General features: G+C 45.1%; 1 protein-coding gene across 1 annotated transcript; it reads right to left on the bottom strand.

Moving 5' to 3' along the window:
- Positions 1–329: 329 nt before the first annotated feature.
- DEFB1 (defensin beta 1) lies at positions 330–8333 on the bottom strand. The gene is made up of 2 exons (XM_039460993.2): positions 8123–8333; positions 330–564 (listed from the first exon to the last, which is right to left on the bottom strand). The coding sequence occupies exons 1-2, from the start codon at positions 8181–8183 to the stop codon at positions 419–421; spliced, it is 207 nt and encodes a 68-aa protein (XP_039316927.1). The 5' UTR covers positions 8184–8333; the 3' UTR covers positions 330–418.
- Positions 8334–12558: the final 4225 nt, after the last annotated feature.

Genomic DNA, 12558 nt, shown 5'->3' with positions numbered 1-12558 from the left:
ATCCCAGCTACTTGGGAGGCTGAGGCAGGAGAATTGCTTAAACCTGAGAGGTGGGGGTTGCAGTGAGCTGAGATCGTGTCACTGCACTCCAGTTTGGGTGACAAGAGTGAAACTCCATGTCAAAAAAAAAAAAAAAAAAAGACTCAGTCACGTATTGGTTTGGGGATCAAACAAAGTGGAGGTGACATCACTCAAGACTGGGCCATCACTGCCCTGTTCCAGGCAAGCTTTGTGGTCCGACCCGTCTCATGTTCCAACCCATGCACCCTAACCCCCTACTCCTTGACCTCTTCCAATTGAGACACAAGATTCATTTTGGCCAAAGGATGTATACTTGAAAAACAGTTTTCCTTTATTAAAAGAATGATTATTAATAGTTCATTTGGCTTCCGCGTCCTTTCCTCTGGTCAGTCCCAGCTCACTTGCAGCACTTGGCCTTTCCACGGTAACAGGTGCCTTGAACTTTGGTATTTATTGGGCAGGCGGAATAGAGACATTGCCCTCCACCCTTGACACAATTGTAATGGTCAGATCTGCGGCCAAAGCCTGTGAGAAAGGTGTTACCTGTAAGGAGGGAACACAGACACTTCAGACTCATGGCTTGTAGCTGCAACGATTTGAGAACATCTCGTGAGACCAGGACAAATAACTGCAAAACACTGGAGAGTTTTCTCTTCCAAGAAATTTGCACGTGATTGATCTTGGGAGCTGCTCATGAAATGAGGTGACTGAAGAGCTTACTCAGTCCAGGGCTATGCCAGCTGTGGTCAAATACAAGTCAAGGGTGAACAGTGGGGTTCCGAGTGGGTTTTTCTTAAGCTGAGATATTTGAGGAGTGCAGGGAATTCAGATAATTTTCCAGATAAGTTTTCTGCCTTGTCTCACCACGCTCAAACTCACATCCTGTGTTTTAGAAATGTGGAAGCAGGTGCCACTCTGCGAACACAGCCTATACTTCCTTCCCGCCCTGCCTTCAGTTATACTGTTCCCTCTGTCTTGAATTCCGGCTCCCCCACTTCCCACATCACCATTTCAGCTGAAATCTAGGATCCTTTCATGCCAGGCTGAAATTGTGGTTACTCTCCAAAGCTTTCACAGTTTTTTTTCTACTTGGAATTGATTTTGCCCTTCTCGCAGTATCCCAGATCTCATAAATAGAGACAGTACTCTGGACTAGGCTTCTGCTCCATGACACAGGAAGCAGTCGCCTATGATAGTCCTGGCCAGGGACCATCAGGCCATCGTGTTGCATGCCTCCACTGGTAGGTGTTTTGGACTGAAATATATCCCCTCGGAAAAAAATTTCTGTGTTGACGTCCTAACCGGTGCCTCAGAAAGTGGTTGTATTTGGAGAGAGAAACTCTAAAGAGGTGATTCAAGTTAAATGTGGTCATCGGGATGCGCTCTGATCCGTATGACTTGCAGAAGAAGAGACTGGGACAGAGACGCACAGAGGAAAGACCGTGTGAGGACGCAGGGAGGAGGCAGCCTTCTACCAGCCAAGGAGAGAGACCTGAGAGAGGCCAGCCCTGCCGGCACCTTGATCTCAGACTTCCAGCCTCCAGGACCCTGAGGAAGTACAGTTCTGTTGTTTAAAACGCCCAGTCTGTTTATGGGCAGTTTAAACCATAAACCTGGTAGCCTGAGCAAACTAATGCAAGAAGCCATCACCACCCTAGGAGACAGTATATTCTAATGTCACAGATCTCTGTTGGAAAGATGGCTTTCACACTGATGGAAATTGTCCCATCAGTAACTTCCATCCTGCAGCTGTTTTTTCTGATGTTTGCAGTAATTCCACTTTTGAAAAACTCTTCTGGCTGGGTGCAGTAACTCACACCTGTAATCCCAGCGCTTTGGGAGGCCGAGGCGGGTTGATCATCTGAGGTCGGGAGTTCAAGACCAGCCTGACCAACATGGAGAAACCCGGTCTCTACTAAAAATACAAAATTAGCTGGAAGTGGTGACACATGTCTGTAATCCCAGCTACTAGGGAGGCTGAGGCAGGACAGTCACTGTAATCCGGGAGGCAGAGCAGAGGTTTCGGTGAGCCAAGATCATACCATTGCATGCCTGCCTGAGTAACAAGAGAAAAATTACTCTGCCTCAAAAAAAAAAAAAGAAAAAAGAAAAACTCTTCTTTGCTCACTGTCCTCAATGCCTGCTTTCCAGGCCCTTCCCAAACCTCTTTATTCTCCTGTGGATGTGTTTAAATTGGCCAATAGAGTTCCCAACGTTTGAAGCCTGGTATCGATACAGAGTCCCTTAAATGTGTCCCACCAACCAAGGTCACAAAAGGCCCCATTTCCCTCATTTTGTTCGCTACAAAGCTGCACCATCCAATATGGCAGCCGCTCGCTTCCTGCAGCTGTTCTCATTTAAATTAATTGAAATCCCCTCAGCCACACTGCAGACGCTCACAAGCCGTAGGTGGCTAGTGAGTGCTGCATTCATCGAACAGAGCAGATACAGAATCTTTTCACCACCACAGAACATTCTATTGAACTGTGTTGCTGTGGAGATGGAAGAGAATTGAGAGAAACTCTCATGCTACCATCCCATTACTCAGGGAGGCATCTTGGGCCGAGGCCACTCATTTCTTCACACAAAACACAGTCTCTTGATTGCCAGCTTGTATTCTGTTTCTCGCGTTAATGCCTACTGATGCTGTCTGAGATAGTACTGTGTTTTAAGAACCACACCACAATGTTGACCTCAAGTAAGATCATGACCAACCAGCCTCCCCCAAAGTCTCCACTTTCCGCTCTAGTCTGTCTGTGCTGGAGGCTCTCAGTGCTCAGAAGATACTTAGAGGATGCCTACTCCAACCTGACCTGCAAGATGGAAACTCTACAGGTGATCATCTCTTATTAGAGAGATCAGTTGAACTTACAAATCTGAAAGCACTTTGAAATCGTGAAGGTCTACACATCCTTGTTCTTGATTGTTCTTCTCAGTAATCAAATATGTATATATGGGTATATATACATGCTGAGTAAGCAGAGGAGGCCCAGATTTAATATTTGGGTGTAGCTTTTTAGAGCCAAGATGGACTTCAGAGCTCAGTTAATTCAACCTCTCTGTGATCCTCTCCCCAGGTGAAGAAACCAAGGTCCAGTGATGCCCCCAGAGCTTGTAGCTGGTCAAAGACCAACCCCCTACCAGAATGGATGCCTCCTGACCTCACTTCAGTTCTAACTCCACTTTACGACATCGCTAGTTGACTATGGTGTCATGATGTATAACCAGAACTAATTTCTGGCATTACCTTCAAGGATCTAGTACGTTATGGGACACAAAAGAAATTGCAGCAAAGTTAGCGTCAGGGTACTTTGGTTACATTCTGTGTTCTAAAACTAATCTACTGTGTGATCTTTGGCAAACCACTTAACCTCTCTAGGCCCCAGCTTCTCAAATTTAAAATGGAGGAGATTATGCAGCCGTAAAAAAGAATGAAAGTACTGTCTTTTACAGCAACAAGAATGCAGCTGGAGGCCAATAGCCTAAGCAAATTAACACAGGAAAAGAAAGCCAAATACCTGAAGTGGGAGCTAAACACTGAGTACTCATGGACATGAAGATGGGAACGATAGATACTGGGGGCTACTAAAGGGGAAGGGAGGGAGGGGAATAAGGGTTGGAAAACTAACTGTTGGGTACTGTGCTCATTACCTGGTGACAAGATCATATTCCAAGTCTCAGCATCTGAGTGGGTCTGGGTTGGGGCTGATAATTTGCGTTTTAAAATAAGCTCCCAGATGATGAAGCTTCTGGTCCAGAGTCCATACTTTCAGAACCTTTGGTCTGGAATGTTGAGGTTCCTTCCTGCTGGAGCAGTCTATGCTGCTTTCAGTCTAGAGGCCTTTTAAAAGCACTTGCCTTGACCATTTCCGTGACATTTGCCTTCCTCCTTGTGTTAAAATATCACTGTGCACATGTCTGTTTCTCTTACGTGCTTCTTAAGAGATGTTTGTGTGATCTAAATGCTTCTGAAGGTTTATGTTTTCCAATAATAGTGGCAGCCCAAAAAGAACAGCTAGAATATCTGACCACACACACACACACACACACACACACACACACACACACACGTGCACTTTGTAGATGTCAGAGAATCAGCCGGGCGCGGTGGCTCAAGCCTGTAATCCCAGCACTTTGGGAGGCCGAGGCGGGTGGATCACGAGGTCGAGAGATCGAGACCATCCTGGTCGACATGGTGAAACCCCGTCTCTACTAAAAATACAAAAAAACTAGCTGGGCGTGGTGGCGCGTGCCTGTAATCCCAGCTACTCAGGAGGCTGAGGCAGGAGAATTGCCTGAACCCAGGAGACGGAGGTTGCGGTGAGCTGAGATCGCGCCATTGCACTCCAGCCTGGGTAAGAAGAGCGAAACTCCGTCTCAAAAAAAAAAAAAAAAAAAAAAAAAAAAAAAAAAAAAAAAAAAAAATCTTAAACCTTGTAACTAATTTATTTAATCAATGGTACTATAAAACCTGAAAAAAAATAACACTCTCGATGATAATAAACAAAAGCCTTGCCTTTGAGATTGGCAATGGGGCCAGAAAAATGGCTATTACCGTTTCCATTTAACACTGTGTTTCATATACTAGCCAGTGGAACAGGATAAGAAAAACATAAGCAAATAATATGAGCTGGAAAGGAAGAGATGAAATTATCACTATTTGCAGACATTATGATTATACATAGACAGTTCAAAAGGAATTAAGCAAGCTGGATTAGCAAGTTTGCTGTATATGAGACCAAATACAAAAGAAAAAAGAAAAAAAATCCATTTTACATCTGTGTATTTGCAACCAATAGCCAAAATGATGTGAAAGCAACATACCATGTCAAAGAGCATCAAGTAACAAATACCTAGTTAAAAATCTAAGAAAATAGGTGTACTACTTCTATCCATAAGGCATAAGACATTTTGAAATAAAGAAGACCTAAATGAGTGGAAATGCTCTGTTTAAGCACTTAAAGATTATTTTTGCTTAAATCAATCTTCTGGTTCAACCCAATGCCATGGGAAGAGATTCTAATCTGACAAATGGATTCAAATTTTTATTTGTAAATTCAAATGGCCAAGAATAGTCGAGACACATTTGGAAAAAGGTGAGAGATTTGCTTCACTGGATTTCAAGACTAATTGTAGAGCCACTGTGATTAAGGCAGTGTGCTGATGGCACAAGGAGAGACAAATGTCCAAATGAAGTAAGATAAAGAGTGTAGAAAGAGGTTCAGTTACTCAGTTACTGAGATCGTGCCATTGCACTCCAGCCTGGGCGACAGTGTGAGACTCCATCTCAAAAAAAAAAAAAAAAAAAAAAATAGAGGCTCATAAACACATGGAGAATTGATGTAGAATAGTGGTGGCTCAGCAGAACAGTGGGGAAAAATAGTCTTAGCAACTGCTGGTTCTGGGCTGAGCATGGTGGCTCATGGCTATAATCCCAGCACTTTGGCAAGTGGACAACTTGAGGTCAGGTGTTTGAGACCAGCCTGGCCAACATGAGGAAACCCTGTCTCTACTAAAAATACAAGAATTAGCCAGGTATGGTGGTGGGCACCTATAATCCCAGCTACTCGGGAGGCTGAGGTAGGAGAATTGCTTGAACCTGGGAGGCAGAGGTTGTGGTTAGCCAAGATCATGCCACTGCACTACAGCCTGGGCAATAGAGCAAGATTCAGTCTCAAAAAAAAAATAGTTGTTTCTAAACAATCAGATATTCATACTGGGAAAATAAAAATAACTTGACCCTTCACATCAAAGACACACACACACACACACACACACACACACACACACACACACACAGAAACACCATTGCCAGATGGATTATAAGCCTAAATGTATATATATATATATAAAGGATAAGCTTTTAGAAGACAATATTGGCGACTATCTTCATGTCTTTGATATGAAGAAAGTCTTCTTAAACAAGGTACAAACAGCAGTAACCTTAGGGAAAAAGACATGACACATTCAACTACATTGAAATGATGATAAAAGCCTCTGTTCAAGGCAAGTTTCCTTTAGGAGAGTGAAAAATCAAGATACAAAGCAAGAGAAGATATTTGTAATGTACATAGTTGACAATACATTAAGAACTATAAATAAGAAAAGACAGATAATCTGATAGAAAACATGAGCAAAAGACAAACAGGCATTTTACAAAAAATATCCCAGTTGCCAGTAACTATATATAAAAGGGCCCAACTTATTATTTATCAGGGAAATACAAATTAAAACTCCGATGAGCTATTGCTACACCCACTAAGTGGCTAAAATTTAAAAATGATTGATGCTATCAAATGTTGGCAAGGATACTGACCAAGAGAAACTCTTATTCACTGCTTGTGGGAGTGCAAATTGCTATAAACAATTTTGGAAAACAGTTTGGCATTGTCTAAAACAACGGAATATATGCATATCCTATGGTCCAGTAATGCAGCTTTTCAGCATGTAGAAATAGAGGCATATGGGCATTTACTGGCTAATAGAAGTCTGTGCACAAACAAAGCTATACTATTCAACTTGAATATTAGTGTAATAAAAGCATAAAGAACCTGAAAAGTTATCACCATAAAAATCAAGTGACTGATTATTCTTGATGGAAGCAGGGAGTTGTGACTGGGAAGGCTCGAGAATAGCTTCTCATAATTCCATTTGGATATAACAGACTGAAAATAAAACTTCTTAGTGTTAACAAAGTGGCTTTCAAACTCTTGATTTTGGACTGAACCACTGTAAGAAAGAAATTTCTCAATACTACTCGGTAAAAGCATATGCACACACCCCAAACTGAAATACAGGTATAATTAAACAGCATCTACTTTTACTACATGGCATGAAGTTATAGTTTCTATTCTTTAAAAAAGAAAAACAAACAAAGATAGGCTGGGTGCAGTGGCTCACACCTGTAGGCCCAGCTCTTTGAGAAGCTGAGGTAGGAGGATCACTTGAGCCCAGGAGTTTGAGAAGAGCCTGGGCAACCTAGTAAGACCACATCTATACCAAAAAATAAAAATGAAAGAATTCACCACACACCAGGTGTGGTGGTGCATGCATGTTGTTGCAGTTACTTGAGAGGCTGAGGTGGGTGGATGGCTTGAGCTCAGGAGGCAGAGGCTGTGGTGAGCTGAGATCACACCACTGCATTCCAGCCTGGGTGACGGAGCAAGACCCTGTCTTAAAAAACAAACAACCCAAAACCAAAAAAAAAAACCCGTGGTAGCCACTGGCAGCATGAAAAGCTCTGCATGTCAGTTTTCAGATGGAAAAACTGAGGCATAATTGGAGTAAATTAGGCTTATCTGTTAGCTACAGTGATGGCCTAGAGTAACTTACAATAGGAACTTACAGAGACTTTCCAAACCGGAGTGCTTTTAAAGTCATCCACCTCAGCCCCCTCATCCTGCAGATGAATAAACCAAAGTTTAGCACCACGTGGCTTGTGTGAGTGAGGGAGAGGGCTGGGATCAAACGTGTCCCCGATAATCTCCTGCAGTGTCTCCCCTCACATCAAGGTCATGGCTACTTTGGCCCAGAGAAGCTGACATCCAGCTGGTTCACTGGAAGCCCCCTCCTACTGACTGGGGAGACCCCTAGCCTGGAGAACATGGATGCATTTCTCAGGAGAGGGAGAGGACCGTCTGTGGACCCTCCCTGCCTGCACATGAGGTGAGTCCAAGGCACCGGCTGAGCTGGCCTGGTGGGTGGGGCGGCAGTGCCTCACCTGTAGCAGGGCATCCCGGGAGGCTGCACCCAGTGACCTGGTCTGAGGAAGCTGGCTCTCAGTGTGGAGAACTGTCTTGCAGGGGAAGAGGCCCTCTCATCCACGTAGGATGCTGTCTTTGTGTCCAGGACGAGGATGCAGGCAGCTGCCTGTGACTAGCTCCGTGTCCCTGCCAGGCTCATTCCTTGGCTGCTCGCAGACTCTCAAGGCTTGGCAGGCCTTGCCAGCTGCCTTCTGCCAACTATAGGCCACTCAACCATGGATGCTCTCCTGCTGCTTGTCCCTCGTCCCTTGGGACATGGAGGCAGCCATCCGAGGCTCACATCAGCCCAGTGTCCCCAACCCTGGGGATGGGAAACTCTAGCAGGTACTGGAGCTTACCTGAAGCCATGTCACACAAAACTAAGCAGAGAGTAAACAGCAGAAGGTAGGAAGTTCTCATGGCGACTGGCAGGCAGGACCCAGGTTTCAGGAATGGAGGAGCAGCTCCTTTGGAGGTTGAGGTGACAGAGGCTTCCAGAGGCTGGAGTGACGCTGTATTTATAGGACTGGTAGATTGCACAACCTCGTCGACGGAGCTGAAGGGAGGTGCCGCAGTCCGGGCTGAACTTCTAATTGCCAACCCCTGGTGTCATTTGCCCTGAGCAGTCGGCAGTCACATGGCACACTGTCTCCATCTGGCTGCCGCCAGATTTAGCTTTCAGCCTGGAGCCCTGGTGCCAGCTCCTCCTGTTTGCTTTTCTAAGTTAGGCAGTTCTGATGGGGTTTCTGGAAAAGGGTGCTCACGCTGGACTCCCTCCTTTTGGGGCCCATGGAGGAGAGGCCACAGGGAAGCTCTGAGGAGGGGGCCACCCGGCTCTAAGCTGGTGTTGGTCTCTTTAGTTTGATTGTCTTCCTGCAAGACAACCTCAAACTTCACCCTCTTCCCTTGCAAAAGCAGAGCTGGTTGTAATGAAGTGCTTTCCCCTGGCCGAGGCTACCGTCTCGTCTCTCCGCTTATGCAGAACACTGTCCTCGATGGACCAACCTTTCTCCTTTCTCGGTTCCTGGGAAGTTTCTGAATGGCACTCCTCAGAAAGTGAGCCCAGTGTGGCCCTTGGAGGTCAGGGGGTGTTCCTTGATTCTAAAGATGGAAGAAACATTTTATCACTGATTTTCATTGTAATTCTGTGAGCAGCTTTCCTGGTGTCTCAGTGGCTTACTTGCAAGCAGCACAAGCTGGCTCTCGCTGATCAAGGAAGGGAAGAGTTTATCTGGAGGATATGGGCAGGGTTGGCAGAGGGTTGGGGAGTGGGGTGGAGTTGCTGGAGAAACCAGCTCGAGGCTCAGCTTCCAGGAATGGCATCCACCCTACACCATCATGCTGGTCTCATGAGAACCCCATGCTGCAGCCACTTAGCATGACACACCCAGAGCGGACAGACCCTCAGCCACTCCACCCCTGGCAGAATGTCATTCTGCACCCAAACATGCACCTGCCATATACTCCCATTGCACCCCTGCCAGCTAAAGACAGAGAACCAGAAAGATGGACAGAGACAAACAGAAACAGAGGCAGAGAGACAGTAGAGAGACACAGAGAAACAGAGAGATAGAAACAGACAGAGACAGAAATGAAAATAGACGGAGAGAGGTAGAGATAGAGAGAAATATATTCAGAGAGACAGAAAGAAAGGGACAGAAAGACATCAGGTGGGATCCTGTAGCTAGCTTATTTTGGCAGTTAACAGAGGGGGTTTGGGAGGAATGGTTAAGAAGCTTAAGAGAGACTTGGAAGAGGCTGAGCTATGTCTGACCTGGGAGCAGTGACCTTGCGGCAAGAGAAAAGGAAGAACTGAAACGTTGGTCTCCTTGCTGCTTTTGGGTGAGACGTGGCTCATCCTCTTTCAAGTTGCGCCCAAACACCCCCCTGTGAGCTGCCTCAATGAGCTAGCTACAGGATCCCACCCCTGTTTTTATGGCCCTTTCTTTCTGTCTTCTCGAACCAACACTATGATTCTTTGACCAGGCAATATTATCCTCACGTTAGAGAAGAAAAACACTGGGTTGCAGAGAATTGAAATAAACTGCCCAAGGTCACCCAGCTGGTAAATGGAAAACCTGGTGTAATAGCCTGGAAAGCCTCTGTGCTGACTGCCTCCTGGGGAGGCCTTCCAGGTTATTACACCCAGTGTGGGTTCAGTAAGGTTGTGAAAGAAAAATGTCTTTGGCCTCTTCAAGTTGGGAACTGCTGAGGGCAAATCTGCCTCCTCTTCTATTCATCTTTTTGCTCCCAGAGATAGATTTGTATTCTTATTGCCTCTTTTGAAAAGACTTATCATAAATTCAAATGAATGCAACCAGTCAGGGCACAGAGGCTCACGTCTATAATCCTAGTACTCTGGTAGGCCAAGGAGGGTGGATCGTCTGAGGTTAGGAGTTGGAGACCCACCCTGCCAACATGGCGAAACCCCGTCTGTACTAAAAATCCAAAAATTAGCTGGACGTGGTGGCACATACCTGTAATGGCAGCTACTTGGGAGGCTGAGGCAGGAGGATCGTTTGAACTTGGGAGACGGAGGTTGCAGTGAGCCGAGGCCATTGCATTCCAGCCTGGGCAGCAGAGCCACGCTCCGTCTCAAAAAAAGAAAAAAAAGAATATAATCATCTGTCTCTCACATACCCGTGACCTGAAAGCCCGGAGTTGGCATGTGGGGGCTTGCTTTGAGCTGTCTCTACCGTTCTGGACAGAACTAATGTACTTCTAACATATTGATTGATGTCTCATGTCAATGTTTAAAACCAAGCTGTACCCCGAGCACTTTGGGCACACATTGTCAGGACTTCCTGAGGCTCTGTCATGGGATAGGCCTCAACCGGGGCAACATAAACTTTCTAAATTATCTGAGACCTGTCTCAAAATTTTGGGTTTGCATTTTGGTAACCACGTGGGGATTCTGCGTGGAGATGCCCCGACCTTTGACAAATCTCCTATCCGTGCTTGGTACAGCATGAGCTAACTTTATGGCTGAAATCAAGAGGACAGTTTGCTGAGGTCTGAGAGCAATTCTTGATCCTCCAGGGCATCCCTTATCTGCCCAGATTAGGTTGAGATCTAAAGTTTATTTTGCTGTACAACTCCTTTGTTTGGAGTTTGACTTGCTTCCAACAGGAAGGCAAGTTTTCCTGCCTCTATGACAGTAAAAGGCAGGTAATTCCTTTACGGAGTTTGAGCTGGCTTCCAACAGGGAAAATGAGGTTTGCTTTTCCCCACCCCCTGCCCCCTCCCCCTGCCCCCGCTTCTAGGATGGTAGAGAACAGTCTGTAGCCTCAGACCCATCACTAGGTAAGAAATTGGTTTGGCATACTGTCTTGCAAATTCCTTTTAAATGACTAAAGTTAGTATTTAACAACCAGCTGGTATTAATTTCTGCTTATACTTAGAACGCTCAGAAATCATGTAATTTGTGTGATCATTGTCAGTTTAGCAGCATTTTGCCCTAGCTAAAATAGGGTAATAAGATTAAAAAAATTATTTTAAAGGAGCTCAATGGTTAAATGTCAGCTTAATTGAAAGGTTAATATCCAAGATGTGTGTGTGTGTGTGTGTGTGTGTGTGTGTGTGTGTGTGCAGGTTTGTATTTGAAAGGCCTTCATGTCTTGTCTTTTGTTGTTATTTGTTTTTCTCTCCTAAGACCTTGCCTTTTTTTGGAGCAAAAGTTCTTCTTTTTCTTTTTCTTCTCAGTTGACTGAATTATGTTTTCACCTGACTTTTTGTGTGTGTGACTAAAATAGTTATTGCAACAGAGGCTACTCTTGGGTTTTTAAGCAAGAGTGTAGTTTAATTTTCTGTTTAATTTGGCTCAAAGAAAAATAAAAGTGTCTCCCTCTAGCACCACCAGACTTTTCTCTCTCTGCTTTATGATGTAAATTGTACTATTTGATTTTCACCTGAGTTGTTTCCTTTACATGTGCAAATTTAAGGCTGTTCAGCTGACAACTGCCTAGGGTTATGAAATACGTTATCAGGAATCGGAAAGTCCAAGATAGGAAAAAAAGGGATGGAGGTTTTATAAATCTATGAAAGGTACTGTAACCGCCCAGTGGGTTCACCTTGCCTGCCACCTGGACAGAACCAATTTATCAAGACGGGAAATGCAATGGAGAAAGAGTAATTCGCACAGAGCCAGCTGTACAGGAAATCAGAGTTTTATTATTACTCAAATCAGTCTACCCGAGCATTCAGGGATGTGAGTTTTTAAAGACAATTTGGCAGGTAGGGGCTTGGGAAGTGGGCAGTGCTGGTTGGCCAGGTTGGAGATGGAATCAGAGAGGGTCCACGTGAGTTTTCTTGCCATCTTCTGTTCCTGGGTGTGATGGCAGAACTCACTGGGCCAGATCACCGGTCCGGGTCGTGTCAGCTGATCCATGGGGTGCAGGGTCTGACACGTGTCTCAAGCACTAATCTGAGGTTTACAATAGTGATGTGACCCCAGGGGCAATTTGGGGAGGTTCAGACTCTTGGAGCCAGAAGCTATAGGACCCCCTAAGCTGCAATTTCTAATCTTGCAGCTAATTTGTTAGTCTTGGGAAGGCAGAGTGGACCCCAGGCAAGAAGGGGTTCTGTTTTTGAAAGGACTGTTATCAATTTTGTTTCAGAGTCAAACCAAGAACTGAATTTCTTCCCAAAGTTAGTTCGGGCTATGCCCAGAAATGAACAAGGGCAAGTGGGAGCTTGTGAGCAAGATGGAACCCGTTAGGTCAGATCTCTTTTTCACTGTATTAGTTATAATTTTGCGTGGTGGTTTCACAACTTTAACTCATGACTGTCACAGTTT

The sequence above is a fragment of the Saimiri boliviensis genome, chromosome 13 (assembly GCF_048565385.1).
Source record: "Saimiri boliviensis isolate mSaiBol1 chromosome 13, mSaiBol1.pri, whole genome shotgun sequence".
Lineage (NCBI taxonomy): Eukaryota > Metazoa > Chordata > Mammalia > Primates > Cebidae > Saimiri > Saimiri boliviensis.
The sequence above is the reverse complement of the archived record's forward strand: the minus strand, read 5'-3'. Positions and strand labels throughout refer to the sequence as shown.